The sequence below is a fragment of the Dendropsophus ebraccatus genome, chromosome 9 (genome assembly GCF_027789765.1).
Source record: "Dendropsophus ebraccatus isolate aDenEbr1 chromosome 9, aDenEbr1.pat, whole genome shotgun sequence".
Taxonomy (NCBI): Eukaryota; Metazoa; Chordata; class Amphibia; order Anura; family Hylidae; genus Dendropsophus; species Dendropsophus ebraccatus.
The window spans coordinates 80497594-80517218 of NC_091462.1; the positions used below are offsets into that span (position 1 = coordinate 80497594).

At 40.5% G+C, this 19625-nt stretch overlaps 1 protein-coding gene across 5 annotated transcripts in view; it reads left to right on the plus strand.

The window, feature by feature from the left end:
• Positions 1–19625, plus strand: part of SNX29 (sorting nexin 29) — a 394719-nt gene that overhangs the window by 83607 nt on the left and 291487 nt on the right. For all 5 annotated transcript variants that reach the window (XR_011364568.1, XM_069983707.1, XM_069983706.1 and 2 more), the window contains 2 exons: positions 7778–7841; positions 12539–12667. Coding sequence is in view for 4 of the 5 variants with exons in the window: in XM_069983707.1 (XP_069839808.1) it covers positions 7778–7841; positions 12539–12667 (193 nt within the window). In the remaining variant the exon portion in view is untranslated. The remainder of the gene's footprint in view (positions 1–7777; positions 7842–12538; positions 12668–19625) is intronic.

Sequence of the window (19625 nt, forward strand, 5' to 3'; positions counted from 1 at the left end):
ATAATTGCAAATACATAGCTGTCTTTTTCCAAAAACAGCGCCACTCTCCTCCAAAGCTTGGATGTGGTAGTGCAGCTCAGTTCTACTAAAAGAGAATGAAACCAAGTTGTAATACCACAAACAACATAGAGGAAGCTATGGCGCTGTTTCTGTTTTCTAATTAGCCATCCATCCATTCTTCTATCTCTTTATCTCATATCTATCTGTCTAATATCTATTGGGCAGCATGAGGACTACACCATAGCTGATGGTCAATAACCAAATTAGGAACACCCGAAGGGGAAACCAGCAGGACCAGTAGAGTAAATGTATAGTACAAATGCTGGGTAATAACAATAAATAGTCCCATGCAGTTAAGGCAACTGTACTAAATAACCTATATACAAAAAAGCCAGACTACTGCAACATAACTAAACTAAATGGAATATATCTAAATGAAATAATTACTTTATTAATGCATAGAAAAATTACATGACAATACAATGAAAATGTAGGAGAAATCAGCCCCAATAATAATGGTGTACAGGGTATATGGGAGCAGCCAATTTATGCCTCCTTGTAGTATTTAGACCCAATTTTAGCCCTCATATAGTTGCAGGGTCCCTCTATGTTCTCATATAGTAAAAAGGCCACCATCTATACCCTAACATAGTAGATTATCCCCCCTTGTTCCTCCATATGGAAGATAGACCCACCCTGTGCACCCCCATATAGTAGTCAGGCCCCTCTGTACCTTCATATTGAAATTCTTCCATACAGTGGTTAGGCCTTCTGTGCCTAGTAGTAGTAGTAGTAGTAGTAGTAGTAGTAATTATTTCCCTGTTTCCATGTAGTAGAAGTTAAGGACCTCTGTGCCCTCATATAGAAATTAGACTCCTCTCTGGGCATCTATCTAGCATTTAGCCCTCTCTGTGCAGGCATTAGCCCCCCCCCCCTAAAAAAAAAGGTAGTATCCTTTATGTAGGTGTCCCCTCCAGCACCATCTCATGTAGGTAATCCCCCTGGTATGTATTCCCCATGCAGCCACCCCCTTCCCCAGCAGTAATCTTCCTGGTGGTTAGACACCCCCACCACGACTGTGAGTTGACTGTACCTCAAAATTAGGTACCCCCTTTTCAGTTAGCACATCCCATACCCCAACCCCCATAGATAACATCCTTCCCAGGAGTTAGCCCCACCCACATAGGTCTCCTTCTCTATAACTAAGGCACCTGCTGTGCCTTGTCTCACCCTGCTGCATTCAACTGTATGTTCTCCTCACATACAAGTGCATACAGCTAAATGGTCAGACACAACATTTGGTAGCAGGGTGGGCCCCCCAGGAGCACTGGTTGCTGGCCAGGGGCCACCTACAGCCAATAGACATTTGTTTAGTCTGTCTGCAAAAGCAATAGCTTTTGCGGACAGCATTAACTGGCAAAATCTTCAGTGGGCCCCCTGCCTGTGTGGGCCCGGGAGTGTCCGCCCCCTCTGCCCCCATCAAATTACGCTACTGACGAGGAGTGAGTGACTGTGAGCACGCCCAACACCTGTGCTGCTGATAGAGAGAGACCCAGTTCATTTTCCCAAGCTGACAAATATGAAGGGCTAGGCTGCCACAGTGGGCAGCCCAATATGGCATAGAGAACGGAAAAGGAGTGGAAAAGGGGACCAGAGCCCATACAGGGAGTTTAAAAAAATTGTAAAGGAGCGAGCAAAATAAGGAGGAGATGGGACAGAGTAGAAAGTGGTGAAGCTGTGCAGCTCTCCAGAACCCCAAAGCGAGAGGCTCTGAGAGAGCTGATATCGGCAACCAGGAGGAAGCTTGGAGGTTGCTGAACCCTGAAGTTGCCCAACTTAAAAAATTTACAGAAGAAGGGATCCTCAACTCCTGGTGGAAAGGCCGGGTTGAGGAGGATGAGGAAATAGGTCCCTGAGGAGAGAGGGGTTTATTGCAAATTTTTAGGGTGTTTGTGGGATATGATCCTGCAAAATGGAAGGAGAAGAGCATCCAGGGAGCCGCTGTGAGGTGGTTGGGGAAATGGCACATTCCAGAGCCACCCAGGGTTTAATGGAATCCGTTCCAATCCAGCACTCTAGAGAGATGGACTGCAACGTAGTACAGGTAGAGGAGGGGGAGACCAATACTATTGAATGCTTTTTAAATATACCTTTTTAGTGGCCAGAGCGGAATTTTTTTTCTGATACAGAGCTCCACTCGAGATCCACCACTAGAAAAAGAAAAATATATATGTACTGGCTCATAAATTCCTGTGGGGAATACCATTGTCATTTGTCAACATCCATCTATGAATTATTATTATTATTTTTATCTGCTTTTGTATTAGTTAGTACAGCACCTTTTATGTAATCTTAAGAACTTCTGCAAGACATTACAGGTCTTGAAAAGGGAGGAAAGTTTTAAGGGGGAATCTTTGACCTCTAAATGTCTCTTAGGGATTTCTTCTAATTTTCACATTTGAAATTTACATAAGGCTCTCCAGAATGTAGAATTAAAATGAATTCCTTGTTTGGAATGTATGTAAGAGTAAGGGAGGCTGTGAGTGCAGAAGATTTCTTTTCTCTCTAGCCATTTTTAAAACAGATGATAATCCTTGTAGAGTTACAAAAAGACCTGTCTACTACAACACATATAAGAGCGGTCACTGCCTTCAAGTAGGGTTTAGCTGGCATCAATATGGAGCTGGGGAGTATTCAGACAGAACGGAAAGATCAACCAGCAATGACAAATCCAGATGACTTAATGGAGTCTAGATCAAAAGTAAACAGGAGGGCAGAAGGTGTCAAATCCAATAGTAAAAATGAGAGACAATGTCTTAAAAAGACAGCTGATGATTTTCTGCCATAACTGTTTTTATACAATGTCTTATAGTTTTATTTTATTACCTTCTTCTTTAATATTTAATATAAGTCCAAAAGAACAAAACCTCCCATGTGGCCTTTGAGGCTTTTAGGGAGTCTATAAGGATTGGGAGGGTTGCATTGAGCCAATGGAGCTGGAGTACATATATGAATAATAGATATCAATGTAATGTGAATAAGAGCAGGGGCCAGCTTTCCTAGATAGAAAGTTCAGCTCAGCATAACATTCAGTCCTATGTACATTATTAATAGGATTAAGAATAAACACATTACTGGTGAGTATAGCAAGAGAATGATTCCTGCCCTTAGCAGCGCTCTCGATGTCTGGCCTTAGTCCCGTGCCAAGATCCCGGCATTCATAAATTAAAAGTTGAAATGTCTGAGAAGTTACAGGTAGAACTGATGAGTTTGCACCTACATTTATATTCTGCACGTTGTTCTGAATCTGAAGCTCTGTGATCTCATAGCCTAGAATGATATTTTATATCTTTCTCCATGTATATTGAATTTCAGTGAATTAGTACAGATTGTTACCCTGTTACAGTAATTAATAGGGTAAGTAATTGTGATACATATGCCGTTAGATTAAACCTACATTTGTATGGAAAGAGGCACCATTGTTGAGTACAAGCTGCAAATGTGTATAGGGCAACATTGGTGTACTAGGATTTCCATGAATTAAGCAGCAGCAAGAATGGACTCATCTACAGTAGAGAAGATGCACACGTTTTATATGTATAATTCATTCCAATTAAGTAGCCAGTAGTCAACAACCGGAAAGTACAAAAGTATCAATAGCATTGCTAACTTTAGCAGCTGCTCTACAAGACGCAGAATCATTATTTGCTCAGATTTACAGTTGCACATGACTTTTGGAAGAGCTGCTTTTCTATGACGCTGCTGAGTTCTTCTCTCTTGTCAATGAAACCATTTATTATGGGAAAGGCATGCATTATTGGTGAATAATCAATATTCAGCTTCTCAGGACCTCTAAGTCTGGACCACTAGATAATGTAATTCTCCTCACTTTTCACCCCCCTTACACTGTTTTTTTTTTATCCTTTTCTGTTTAATATCCTAATTCTGAAAATGTTAAATACCTGCTCAGATATCGCTAGACAATCTGCCAGATTTATCACAGTGTATCAGACTGATTGATAAATTTGGGCTATTTGCAGTCTTGCCATCTAAATTTGCAACAATAGGTCAACAAAAATCTGGCCCATTGTCTAGTAGTATCTGAGCAGGTGTTTTATATTTTCAAAAGTAAAGGTGTGTTCACACTACGGAATCTGGACGGATAACTCACCGGATTCCGCTGCTCGCCTGAATCTCCACCCATGCCATAGACTCCATTCTATGGTCGGTAGCATCCTGCCGTCCACCCAAAGAATTGACATGTGGAGATGCGCATGGGCACAAGCAATTGAATCCATGGCGGGTCATCTGCCCTGATTTCATAGTGTGAACGCACCCTGAGATAGTGTGAAAACTAAAAAAAATAAAAAATTGTTGGGGGGGGGGGGGGGGAGGGGGAAAAAGAGAGATAAATTAAGAGGGAGGGGTTTTACAGTAACTCGTAGCCAGGAGGCTTAAAGGAAGGTCCTAGCCCTGAAGTTGCTTTCTTAAAACATTTACGAAAGAAGGGATCCTCAACACCCCCCTCAAGGAAAGGCTGGGTTGAGGAGGATGAGGAATAATTGAGAAGGATGAGCAACTACAAATTCTGAGGAGAGGTTTTTATTGCAATTTTTTTGGGTGGGTGTGATGGTGGGATGTGACCCTGCAAAACAGGAGGAGAGCATCCAGGGAGCTGCTGTGAGGGGGTTGGGGAGAGGGGTCATTCCAGAGTGATCCAGAATTTAGTAGAGTCTGTGCCAATACAGTACTCTAGAAAGATGGCCCGCAACGTAGTACAGGTAGAGGTGAGGGAGACTGATATTAGTGGTAAGAGCTGAGTTTTTTCTGATACAGAGCTCCACTCAAGGTCCACCACTAGACAAAGAAAAATGTGTCTGTACGTTTACACCTGGCTCACAAATACTTTGAATACCATTGTAACTTATCAACATCTGTCTATAGATTAGATTTGTTTTTATTTATGTCTTTTGTATTAGTACGGCACATTTTATGTAATTCTAAGAACTTCTGCAAGACATTACAGGTCTTGAAAAGGGAGCTCCTTTTTTTTAGATAAAGATTAATTCCCCCTAAATATAAGTAACTTCACACCTGTCATTATATTCTTCACTCCTGAGAGAGCTGGGTGGCCAGCGGACTGCATGGGGTGCTATGTCCCCACTGACCCCTTATCTCTTACCACCTGTGGTAGGACCTGACCTTTTTTTTGTGTTTGACTTTTTGTTATGTTATTCATCTGAACTGTACCATGTGGTCAGGTTGGTATATAGGGTGCCTTGCTCCTACTGTAGCAGGGATAGGCATTTTTTGCTTTTTAAATGTTTAATCTTGGCATATTTTGCATGTAGACTTTTTGTGCCATGTCTGCCTTGTGTCATGCAAATTCAAGCTGAGCTGTGATTGTTGCTACAGGCAAAGCATTTTTGTCACAAAATCTGGACTGGTATTTGTTTTCTAAACTTTAATGTAATTATTAAAAGAAATTCTGAAAAAACAAACTCAATAACAGACTATTATTGGAGTATAACATACTATAGACTACAAAGAGCAACTACAGGTATTCTAGAGGAATCAGATAGATAGGTAAATGCTACACTTTATTTACTATAAAACGGATAACTTTGAAATTACGGCTCCATTGAGTCAATATTCCCAGCATCCTTTTTGCTGAAGGCAGATAAAGAAGTATACAAGGCAGCAGCAGTATCATTGCTATGTGTGCGCCTGACCTCTATCCTCTTCAAATAATAACAAAAACAGAAATACAAAGCGATCATCAAAGCCGTCCTAGGAAATAAGTGTAATTATAAATTTTCTAAAAGAAATTAAAAACTTTGTAATAGGTTTTATAAACCAAAAGAGTTTCCTTCTGTACTGAAAAAGCAATCTCCCAGCCTCCCCCCTGACTTCAGAAGCAGCAGGATTTCTGTCTCCATTATGTGGCTATGGAGAGGTGAGGGGCTGTTAGGAGTGACTGAACACAGAGCAGTCTTGCAAAGCACAACACCCTGCAATCTTCTCTCAGTAAGTTCATAGATAAACACTGACCTTTCTGACCCCAGAATCCTGCGGTTTAGGTGCCCAGACAGTCTACAAACAGCTGACCTTCATGTCACCTCTTCCTGCTCCCCCCTCCATAAGGATAGAATGGAGAGAGCAGAGCCCGTCTTCACTGGCTTCTCTGTAATGAAGACGTGTTTGCCTGATAATGCACAGATAAGAAGTCAGGGGGGGAGGCTGGGAGATTGCTTCTTGAGTACAGAAGGAGGCTTTTTTTGGCTGATAAAACCTATGACAGAGTTTCTTAAAATCGCTTATACTACTGATTTCTGCAATAAAAAAAAAATATGACAGTTACGCTTTAAGCCAAAACTAGCAATGGCTTTGAAAAGAGGAGAAATCTCAGTCTTTTCTTTATGACCTGTTCCCTGTTTGTAGTCTGTTCCTGGCTTTAGCTTTAAAAATCTGTCAGATAAATTTCTCTGTATAAAGGCACCCTTACTTGTATTGTGGATATTTTCCCCATTTCCAATCCCTTCTGTTTTTTGTTTTTATGTGAATTTCATGGGTGAAAAAATGGTGTTAAACCCTACCAGACCCTATGTGAAAACCATTTTAAAAGGATTTCTATGAAGATGTCAAAGGAAGTCTACAGGCCCAAAAAGGGTTACAAAGCCAATGTGTGTTAAAAATAAATAAATAAATAAATAAATAAATTATATATATATATATATATATATATATATATATATATATATATATATATATAACTTAGTGGTTTACCTTCATTACATTGATGACATATCAGGGGGTCACAAAAGAACGCTACATTCCACATAGTATACCCTGTCAAAGGCATGCAGAAAGCAATACAGTTGTACTACACTGCAATGCATAGTACAAGAGATCAACACTAGTTTTTAAGTCTCATTGTGGGCCAAAATATATTTTTTTAATGCAGTTTTTTTTTTGTACTTTCTTTTTTAATTTCTGCCCCACAAGTAATTATTTTTGGTTGCAGAGTATTAATATAGTACACTGGATGTTATTAGTGGGTAGATCTCGTCCTGCAATAAATAAGCCACATATGGCTGGGACCTGACGTAATGCAAATGCTGCATGTTTATGTTTCCTAGCTCCTGCACCAAGCCACAGATGCTAAACTAGTGCCCATAATAACTGAGAATTACCAGCCATCTAGAAATCACCATATCTGGACAAAGTCATTTCATTTACCCACTTCTATCTGATATTTCTAGTATTAAATCTATCAGAGGCGGTGCAATAAATAAAGTTACATCTCTGTAAATAGCCACGTTTGGGAAGGCGGCATCCTGTTCTTTTCTTATACAGATGAGCACAGTGTTCCATTTTGAGAGTTCGATGACAGGCAAGTAAAGAAGAAACAGGTTTGTTTTAGCATAACTACACATAGCACAGGCTGGCAGGGAGTCAAGAAATGAGTGCCATGTGAACCGATTATTTTTAACTTTTCAGTGAAATCGAAGCCAGGAATAGGATTTTCATGATATGGCATAGGATATTAGAAATGAATCCTATAATTGGAATTAGGATTATTCAGTGACGCGGTTGCCTGGTTTACATATGAACACAGAATGAATTCATTAGCCGCACACAAGCCGGAAGTGTGTTGCCTACTCTAAAGTTTCTCTTTATTTCATTCCTTTCTTTCCAAGTAACAAAATGTCCCTTTGTCTATTTGAAACGTCTCCTTGTACAATAATAGTAAATGGATTTTGTTGTATTTCTTTAGGTGAACTCCGCCAAGCTGTTGTGCTCATGATGAACAGGAAAGATGAACTTGAAGAGCAGAACACGTAGGTTTTAATTATCTTGGTTAATTTCCTTTTCAGTAACGTCTTCTACGTCCATGATAAAATGTCAGTGTCGTCAACCATTGTATCTGCTGACCCCTAGATCAGTCATGCAGAGCATTAGTGCCGTGTTTGCCTGCTCTTTCATTATAAGTATAAGATAACACACCAACAAGGAGGTACATGGGAGTGAATAAAAATTTATGAATTCCCATTACCCAGTGCAGTAGTGCGCTGTGCGTTTATATGCTCTTAAGAAATTCCTTCTTAAATTACTGAAATATCTGTCTTTGGAGGCTTTTATGTAGTTTTTCCTATTGATTTTAGTTGGGGTAAAACACTACTGTGCAGCTATGTCTATGTACTCTGTTTAGAGCCAAAGAAATCAATGGTAGTCAGAGCTACATACTTTATTCCTGTTGCTTGCAAATTCTGCTGCACTGCACAGAGATTTCCACTATTCAGTCTTTTTCCTCAAATGAGGCATATAATGTAATTTCCCTATCTTACATATAAATATTGGTGCCAAATAAACAGTGAGACTATGTTCACACTACGTAAAAGTACGGCCGTTGTTGCCATCGGCAACAACGGCTGTACTGTGTATGGGTGAACAATGCCTATTGTTTTATGGGATCCCAGCCGGAGCGTATACACATTGTATGCGCTCTGGCCGGGATCCTGCACGGGGCCGCAAATAACTGACATGTCAGTTTGCTGCAGCCGCAATTCAATGAATTGCGGCCGTAGGAAACCCTGTCAGTTCACACACTGAAGCTAGAGGCTCCGGACGCTTGCTTCACTGTGTGCTATGGGAGGTTCTGATGCAGGCGCGCGCTGATGCGCCCGCATCAGAACCCTGCGGCCGAAACATCATCCGGCCGGTACTGCAGTCACGGAACGGCCAGTCTCCATACGTAGTGTGAACATAGCCTAGTTTGTGTTCACACAGGATCTGCAGCAGATTTGATGCCGCCGATAAGCTTTGAATCTGCAACTTAGAATGTGCACCATCAAATCGGCTGCAGATCCTGTACGTGTGAATGCCCCCTTAAAGGCCTTTTAAACAGGCCGATTATTGTGCACCGATGTTCTGGTGTAAACGATGCAACGATCAAGCTACGTTTGAAAATTCATTTGTATGTTGTTGTTGGCATCTTTTGAGCTGACCTCAAAACCATTGTTAGGGTAGCTTCACACGTACCGGATTCACAGCGGATTTCACACAGCGAAATCCGCTGCGAATCCTGGTAGTGTGATTGTCAATGGGGTTACATACCCGCAGTGGAAATTTCCTTCTGCTGCGAGTATGTAACGCAGCCCCTTTAACCCTCTGCAGCCCGCAGCATACACTACCTGCTCAGCGCCGCGGCTGCATGTGAGGCTCCCAGCTCCCGTTGGTCCCACTCAGCCAATCAGTGCCGAGCAGGTAATGTATGCTGTGGTCTGCGGGTGGCGAAGGGTTAAAGGGGCCGCGTTATTCCACTGCGAGTATGTAACCTGGCCCCTTTAACCCCCCGCCGCCCACAGGATACATTACCTGCTCCTTTCTAATTATAATGAATAGAGCGGGTTGGCCGGGGATGGACCAGATCGGCACTATGGGGGCAGGCAGTGCGCCTAATGCCCCTCCTAGTGCTCCTAACAGTATCACTGGACCATAAGCAACACAACTAACTGCATCGGAACAACGCAGAGGAGGAAGGTAAGAGCCATACCTTCCTCCTCAGCATCTCCTGTGCAATTGGGACATATGAGCAGGTTAGATTTGTCTAACCTGCCAATAGTTCTCAAGTCATTCAGTATAAACACTCATTGTTTACAGTATATAGATACAAATGCAATTACAAATATTCACAGAATATATGTGAACACAATTACTATCAAATTAACAACTTTTTATAGGGTTTTCTCTTCTTGTCTAAATGCCTATCGTTTAAAAGAACAAAAAAAATCATTGTTTGTCATTCGCTAAATATGCGCTTTATTGATTTATCTGTATGTGTAAGTGGACCATAAGTCAAATTGTTCGCTTATGTTTTTGCAGAAGGATATAAATGAACTTGGAGAAAACACATTAGATAACATACCTTATCCATACAGATGTTACCCATGATGAGATCTTTAGACAAGGAAAGAAAATCATACCTACATTTTCTTTTTGGAGCTTTTTTTTAACTGTTCATTGGTTTCCTAAATGCAAAATAGCAAAAACTTTCAAAATAGCAGTCCATTTAGCTTCTAAAGAAAAATAAGTTCATCCAGGCTTTCTGCCCTGTCTGTTAGGCTACATTCACACTCCTTTTGTGTTTACATTAAATGTATAGGTTTTATATGCATATAATGCATATAGGTATCTATCCTGTTCAAGGTTTACATTTTACCAACATTAAACAAATTGTTCAGTGTTTTGTTTTGCCATGTACAACAACTTTGATAACTACACTTTACTTTTGTATACAGCAAAACTGAACATATTGAAATGGAGCAGTGAAACATAAATACAAAATGCAGCGTGAATGTAGCCATAAGGTGGCCATACACCAGCTTGGCAGAGCGTAAATTTGCTCCTCGTGGAGGGAGGGATGTTAAGCCTCTGCTATACTTCTCTGGTGGCAGCTTATTTCTAAAAAAAAAAAATAAATGTGTCTTGGTCAGTCACCTGAAATCACACATGTCCAAGTCTTCTCTCCCCAACGTAATCTGTGCCCCTAAAGGTGGGAAAAATTTACACAAACAGAAGGGCCAGAAGCCCAAATCACATGCAGTAGGACCTTCCACTAGATAAAACGTAACTTTTAATGGCTTTCAACTAAGAAGTGGTATATATAACTTGTGCTCATTAAAACCACACTGCTCCTAGAGCCATATCAACTTCAGTATTGTTTTATATTTAGTATAGTCATACGTAACTGCAGTCTACTGACTATCTAATTTGTTTCATTTACTGTCTGGCTAAGCTATTGGTGCAATGAAATTAAAAATAAAGCCGCATAGCCCCTCGACTAGTTTCACCCAGACATGGGCTTCATCAGGAGGAGGGCTTATGTGAAGGCGGCACCCCACCAGGGGTCTTATTTATAGTACGCCCCATTGACCTCATCAAGTAGCGACACTCATCCTCCAAAGTGGCTGTTAATGGGTAAAGTGGCCATATTGATAACCAGTGATCAATCACATGATAACACGTCAGACGCCAATTCTAAGACCTCCCCTAAACATCATCCACCCTTCTTGGCACTTCCAAATGATGTCACTGTTATATGGCCAGTTGTAGACCTACCCCTTCCATCTCCACCCCACAGGTGGGACCCCCAAAAAATAGTAATGTTTGACACCTTTTAGAGATAACAGTAGGAAGTGGCAGTTGATATAGGTTTGAACCTATATTTTTCGGGCACCGCCCCGCATCGTTACATGTAATAGCGGTGCGCGGCCGACAGCTTACTATTTACATTACCTATCCAGGCTGCAGGGCTCCTCTTGCGGTGTTCTCCCCGAGTCCCGTGCGCTCCACTCAGCCAATCACTGCATGGGACCGCTGCAGCCAGTGATTGGCTGAGCTGCCTGTCAGCTGAGACAGGCCGCTCTGAAGCTGGCGTGCGCGGGACCCGGGGAGAAGAAGATCGCAAGAGGAGCCCTGCGGCCTGGATAGGTAATGTATAAAGTTAAGCAAGGGCTGCAAGGACATCGGTATCGATGTCCCTGCAGCCCTTGTTAAACGATAATCGGGCCGTGTAATAGGCCCAGTAAACAAGCGCCGATCCAGCAGATCGGCGCTTGTTTACTGTTATTATCGGCCCTTTATCGGCCCGTGTAATAACACCCTTACACAAAAGTTTAGGGTGGAAAAGAGAGAGCAAAGTTCGGGGGGAATCTTTACACCAGCTGGAGAGAAGCTATTGACCTATTGAGAAATTGTTCTATGCACTGTAATACATTTATATAATCCATTTTTGGTCAAATGTTTTTTTTTTAGTGGATCTAAATAAAATTACCTCTTTGAGAATAGTCTTGATTAAAATTTCTGATTATGTCTACAGTTCTTATTTAGACCTTTGTGTCTCCAGTGTTACTGACTACAAAGTCTTTTGATAAGTGTAATCTTTTGGTTTTGTGTCCTATTACACCAACAGATTATCTGCCAAAGCCAGGAATGGACTATAAACAGAACAGGTCGTAAAGGAAAGACTGAGATTTCTCCTCTTTTCAAATCCATTCCTGGCTTTGGCTTAAAAAATCTCTCAGATAATCTGTTGGTGTAATAGGGCCCTTACTGCTTTCTATGTGCCTCCTGTCTTGAGGCTGTCAAGAAAATGATTTGAGTGATATATGGCTGCATAATCTATATCTATTATATGATGGGTTTATTAGATGTCTGTAACTGCGGAGATACAAAATTCTGCATAGTAGCTGTATACACAAATTGGTAGGATACTTTATTTGCAAAGTTGCTTATTTTTGTTTGGATTGAAAACAAGGAAAATGGGACAGAAGTTTACATACCTGCTTTTTAGTACCAAAATTAAAAATATATTTTCTACCAAGAAAAAGTAAGGAAAAGATAAAGAAATGGTTGCTAGCATATACTTTGCTTTGGATCTTAACTTCTTTATAACTACTTTTTCCTCTCTCGTTCAAACATTTTGGAGGAAATGCAGCCTTTGCAAGATGTGGCAGATGGTTTTCTCTTTTTCCAGATCACTGAGAAACCTGCTTGATTCAGAGATGGAACATTCTTCAGCACTCAGGCTGGAAATTGACAACCTGAGGAAGAAAGTGGCAGAACAGGAGGAGCGCCATGCAGCGAAAATCCAAGCTTTGGCAAGGTAGGAGGCTTCAGCCAGGGAACGATTCCAGCACATATCAAAAGGGTTTCAGGCCCCGGAGTTAATGACTGATCTGCTCAGGACAGTTTTTACCACCTAATTGCAGAAAGATTAACACATGGCTGTACTCAGCAAAGGTCTTAGCAGTTTTAATACTTAGCTTAAAGCAATATTTGTTCATCAGTTTAAGGGCCTTATACACGGGACACTTATCGGCAAGGAGCATTGCTAGAAACCCTCCTGTGGCTGATAATTAACCTGTGCAAAAGTGACCACGATCAGCTGAAGACCAGGCAAATGCTACAAATCCTCCTGTGTAAACAGAGGTTTGTGTGTCTGAGAAAGATAAAGGGAAACTGACAGCACAGTTGTATATATCCGTGCTTTCAGTTTCCAGGTCTCTAGCTATCTGGTTCTCTGGTCCTTCAGCCACTGCTGCAACTTAAGGTTGTCGCCTCCTCCGGACTGCTTGACAGCCAGAGGAGGAGGGGCCTGAAGATACAGCTGGTGTGTGTGTGTGTATATATATATATATATATATATATATATATATATATATATATATACATACATACACAGTGGTGCCTTGGATAACGAGCATAATTTGTTCCGGACTGTGCTTGTAATCCAAATCCACTCTTAAACCAAAGCAAATTTTCCCATAAGAAATCATAGAAATGCAGACAATTGGTTATTATTCTGAATAACATGTAAAACAGATAAAACAAAAATTCAGAAACAGCAGAATATGTGATATTTTAAGTTACTGGACAGTAATGGAGAGGATGGGAAACACAAACCACTCAATTATTTTGATAAATTCTGATTATGGCGCAAACAAAGTAAAAGGGCTCCGCTTGCTCCCTTAACAGTTTATCCACACTCATCTGTACCCAGACAGTAATAATCCCCTCTAAAAGACAGAAAAATAAAGTATTTCTGCCATACAAATTTACAAAAAATAATGTAAACCAAATGTTCTGAATGCCTAAGTGTATATTCACACGTTTAGTATTCTCACCATGTTTGATACACATGTTTTTGGGTTTACACCTGCTTATTTTTGTTCTTCAAATTCGTAAAGACAAAGTAAAGCAGTCATGTTAAACTCTGGCCCGCAGTGCAATTATTTTTGGCCAGCTGAGCTTTTCCATTGCTGTATTAAATCTGGCCCACCTGACGTTGCAGCAGATTATAATATGGGTGGTCCAGACAGCTGCTCAGACTGGCTACTATATAAGAGACTATTTGGAGAGCTGGCTACTATATAAGACACTATTGGGGAGATCTGACTACTTTCTAAGACTATTGGAGAGAGCTGGCTATAATATAAAACTGTGGGGGAGGGGTGGTATTGTATAAGAGACTATTTAACCCTTTCCCGCGCGAGGATGTAACTGTACGTCCTCGCGCGGGTGCGGGCGTTCAGTGCGGGGCCGCGCGACGGTCCTGGGTGCTGCTTGTTGCCCGGGACCGCCGGTATTAGCGGGCACTGTCCGATCGCCGTGCCCGCTAATACAGTAATCAGATGCAGCTGTCAAACATGACAGCTGCATCCGATTACCGGATACAGCATTTCCCTGGTGTCTAGTGGCGGAGATCGCTCCTTCGGGACGTTGTCCCAGAGGAGCAATCTCCCTGTCTTATGCCGGCCGGGGACTCGTCCAAGATGGCGCCGTCCCCGACTCGGCACTCGTTTGTATTCGGCTGCAGCAGCCGAAAGCAAATTAGTGCCGATCTCATTGATCTTTGCTGTATATCTATACAGCAAAGATCTCAATGAGAGATCACAGTGTATATACTAGAAGTCCCCCAGGGGGGCCTCTAGTATATGGGTAAAAAAAAAAAAAAAAAAGTGTTGTCATTAGTAAAAAGCCCCCTCCCCCAATAAAAGTCTCAATCACCCCCCTTTTCCCAGGTTATAAATAAAAGTAAACAAATAAATAAATAAACATGTTTGCTATCGCCGCGTGCGTAATCGCCCGAACTATTAATTAATCACATTCCTGATCTCGCACGGTAAACGGCGTCAGCGCAAAAAAAATCCCAAAGTGCAAAATTGCGCATTTTTGGTCACATCAAATCCAAAAAAAAAAGTATAAAAAAGCGATCAAAAAGTCGTATATGCGCAATCAAGGTATCGATAGAAAGTAAACATCATGGCTCAAAAAATGACACCTCACACAGCCCCATAGACCAAAGGATAAAAGCGCTATAAGCCTGGGAATGGAGCGATTTTAAGAAACGTATATTTGTTAACAATGGTTTGAATTTTTTACAGGCCATCAGATACAATATAAGTTATACATGTTATATATCGTTTTAATCGTAACGACTTGGGGAACATGCATAACAAGTCAGTTTTACCCCAGGGCGAATGGCGTTAAAACACATTCCCCCCAAATAAAAGAAATGTGTTTTTTTTTTTTCAATTTCACCACACTTTGAATTTTTTTCTGGTTTCGTAGTATACTTTATGCAAAAATTCAGCCTGTCATTGCAAAGTACAATTAGTGACACAAAAAAATAAGGGCTCATGTGGGTCTGTAGGTGTAAAAATGCAACTGCTATGGCCTTTTAAGCACAAGGAGGAAAAAACGAAAACGCAAAAACGAAAATTAGCCTGGTCCCGAAGAGGTTAAGACTTCTATATAAGAGATTATTGGGGAGGACTGGCTACTATATGAGACTATTTTAGAGACTGACTTCTATATAAGACAATATTTGGAGGGCTGGCTACTATATTGGCCACTATTGGAAGGGCTGGCTACTATGTGGGGCTCTAATAGTAGGCCTTGCTAGTATGTGGGGCACTATGGGGGGTGGGGGATACTTCATGGGGCACAATTATGTGATTACCTACTGCTTGAGGGATATAATGGGTAACTACCATGTGGGGACAATTACTTTAGGATAGGTAGTTCCAGGAACGTTGCATGCAATCTTCATTAAATATGAGGTTGGCCCGCGACTTAGTCCAATTTTTTAATTTTGGCCCACTGTGTATTTGTTTTTGACACCCCTGAAGTATAGCATCCAAAACATGCAGCTGAGGATATACCCATTAAACGCTATGACTCAACTTTGTTATTAAGGGCTAAAATGGTTTGGCATTTGAGGGGTTAAAGTGCTGGGGTCATTCGCATAGATATGTTGAATATGCCAGCTATAATTAAAAAAATAAATAAATCTAGATTACAAAAAATTAACTTGTGATTTCTGTATAAGATTTCCTAATATTTATTTTAGCATGATATTTAAGTCATACATTTTGCACAGGGTCTGTCTCTCAGATTTTCACAGACTATGAATATTGTATATATTGTTATCAAGATTTCATTTCTGTATTGGTGTAGATTTTTATGCCATTCAGAAGCTCTAGACAGCAGAGTGACAGCTCGCATGGGCACTTTATTGGTTATCATTAGTTGTCGTTGATGAATATCAGTTTTTTTTTTCCAGATACAGCACCACTCTTGTATATTGTTGTGTCTGGTATTGCAGCTCAGCAATATTAAAGTTAATAGGTCTAAGCTGCAGTACCAGACCCAACCTGTGTAGAGCTGTGGAGCTGCTTTTTGAAGAAACCAGCAATAGTTGTCTAATCCTTGACAACCCCTTTAAAAGACAAAACTGCTAAATCATAGAGAAAAACTTGGAGGCTTTAATGACCAAGATTTGAATGTCTTTATTTTATTTTTAGAGACATGGTCCATTTAAACAATTAGGACTTGGTACTGCTCCTTGAATTAGCTGAACACTTTTATTGTGAAGGTTAAGTGTTACTTTAGCGGCTGTATTCAATTGGCAGTGATGTTATATCCGTATAAAAGTCATGATCTTTAAGTGTAAATGTTACAAAACGGAGCAAAGAGCCACAAAGGGATATTTTCAGCGTAAACATTAAACCACAATTCAGCTGCTGGAAAGGAAAGGTTAGTGTTTTCACATCATCGTCTTCTACTAGTTGTTCTCTACTAAGCACGGATGATAAATAGTGAGTCTGCTTTTAACCCTGCATAGTCTGCATCATGTAAAGGTGGTATTCAATTCATGCCAATTGCTGCTTCCACACCATTTAATTTTAAAGTGTCGCTGTCGTTATAACTTTCAAAATCTAAATCAACAGTAGATGTGATATAAAGCAAGTTTGCAATATACATTCATTATTTATTTATTTTTTGTTATCATGCTGTAAAGCAAAGCTGAACATACCAGAAATCCAGGTCCAGTCTCCTGAAGGCAGATTTTCTGACTTGTTCAGGTTTAAAAAAAAAATAAAAAAATAGACTAAACACAGGAATTTTGGCCAGTACAGAGAGTCACGGCTCAATGTGTCCATCAGTCACATGACTGGCTTACCTGTGAGCATTCAGATGGCCTGGGAAACACTGGACCTGTTTTCTGATTCTTTGGGGGGAAAAAACAGGAAGTGCCGTGTTTTACATGATAACTAAAAAAAAAAAATGAATGTAAATTTCAAACTTGCTTTATATCACATCTGTTGATTTAGATTTTGAAAGGTATAACGACAGGTACACTTTAAGGTAATAACGGTTACAATGGGACAGTAGGGGCTACGTAAGCTACAGACTGCGCATTAGTTTGTGATGGGACCATTCCTAGTAAGTGTGGTGATGGGGGTTATGATTGTGACAACTGTCAGTACACACTCTTTTTGAGAAAATATACCTGTACATGGTTTACTTGTAATTGTTCCATCTGAGGAACATGTGTAAGGAAGTTTAGATGTGTTCACACTTGTAGTTTTTACGGTAGATTTTCTCTCATCCTTTGTTCACACTACAGCTTCAAGGTTTATTCAGAGAGTAGAAAAAGTCCTACTAGGAAGGACATTTGGTCATCTCGGATGAAAATGGGTGCATGTTGCAAGCATTGTGCGCAGGCGAAACCATGCCCACATTCAATGTCTAGTAGCTGCCTGATGTTGCTGCAGCATTGGACATAAAGCGCAACATGATGCTGAGGTGCAGAAATGGTAGGACCTTTTATGCTCTCCGGATAACCCCTTTAAGATTTCTGATATTTTTGTGAAGTGTAATGTAGTCTGCAGCATTATTTATGCCATCTAAAATGCCATAATGCCACTGAATCCCATTAGTGTTTGTTCAAACTGTGCATGTATGTTTTAACATGACAGTGGTTATGGCTGGAATTTAAATGGAAACCATGATACAAATGTAAAAATAGACCTATAAAATTTATTTTAGTTTTTTGGGTTTCCTGCCATCACTTTTTCTGCTAGATCTGCTGATGGTCTGCCTATGTAATAACAGTCCAGCTCCATAGTAAGATCAGCTTTGTACACTTTCTCCCACCAGCATCTATTTCTTACTTCACTGCCAGGTCCTGCTCAATTCTGGCAGCTGCTGCTTGCTCTGCGGTTCCATTCACCATTTTAGTGGGTAAGATATCATTTCTCCAGTGCTTGACCTGGATTGTTAAATACTCTCTTGTCTGATCTCACTGGTGTCACACACTGGTTCAGCCTTGTCCAGCCACCACTCACACTATGACTACACTTAGGAAGCAAGTTAAAGGAGAAGTCCGGCGAAAATTTTTATTAAAGTATTGTGTTGTGCCCCAAAAGTTATGCAAATCACCAATATACACTTATTATGGAAAATGCTTATAAAGTGCCCTTTCCCTGCACTTACTACTGCATCAAAGCTTCACTTCCTGGATAAAATGGTGATGTCACGACCCGACTCCCAGAGCTGTGCGGGCTGTGGCTGCTGGAGAGGATGATGGCAGAGGGACACTGAGGGACACAGGGCACTGGAGGGGCACTGAGCATCCCTCTGCCATCATCCTCTCCAACAGACACAGCTGCACAGCTCTTGGAGTCGGGTTCTGACATCCCCATTTTATCCAGGAAGTGAAGCCTTGATGCAGTAGTTAGTGCAGGGAAAGGGCATTTTTTAAGCATTTCCCATAATAAGTGTATTATTGTGATTTGTATAACTTTTGGGGGGCAATACAATACTTTAATAAAAATTTTCCACGGACTTCTCCTTTAAACTTCTGCATTCTGGGTTGTTAAGGATGTGATATTTTGTATATTTGTTTGAGTGAAGGTTCACAACAGGCAGAGGGGCAAAATATGTAATACATGCATATTACTCACATCCATGGGAAATAAAATGCCTTAACCCTTTCTCCACTGGAGAACCCCTTTTAATATACTGTAATTTGTCATCAGTTGTACAAAAAAGACCCCTGCTTTTGCCATACACATTGTAAAAAAAAGAGAAACCTCAATTTACAAGTGAGTCTGTAAGCAGTATCATATTTTATGAAAGTGTTCACATACAGATCTGTTTTCTTCTGTAAGTGTAGAGTTCCTGTGAATGGGTATAAAATATAATTAATGAGTGTACTTGGGGCCAAACATCAGTTTATGTCCATGACTATTTGGTTCACATATCGGTATATAACATATTGTTGTTCTTCTATTTCATTATATGCTGACATAGCACAGTAGTCTTGTTCTGGAATTATTCCATTCAGTTATTGCTCATTTCAGTACTTTTTATATGTAAAAGAGTTTCTAGGATGTCAATAAAGTAATCTTAATTTTACACAGACTAAGGTAAACACGGTTCATTGCTAATCTCCCCGGCACTGTAATTGTTTTCCTTCAACCTGACCATGCCATTGAGATAGACTGCTCATTGAAAAACATTGCTTGCCTAGCTGACACGAAACCTGCACTTACCGCAACGGATCTTCTTTTAATGAATCCTGAGCCTATTTCCTGATGCCTCTGCAAATAGAAAGTTACTGTCTCTGGACTGAAATCAGTGATTATGAAAATGTAGATATACAGATGGATACATTTTTATGGTGATTCTATTATCAGAAATGATAGGTACAAAACAACAGCTTTTTTGTCACTTTAAACATTGTCTCTTTTTTTTTTGTTTTCCACCACCAG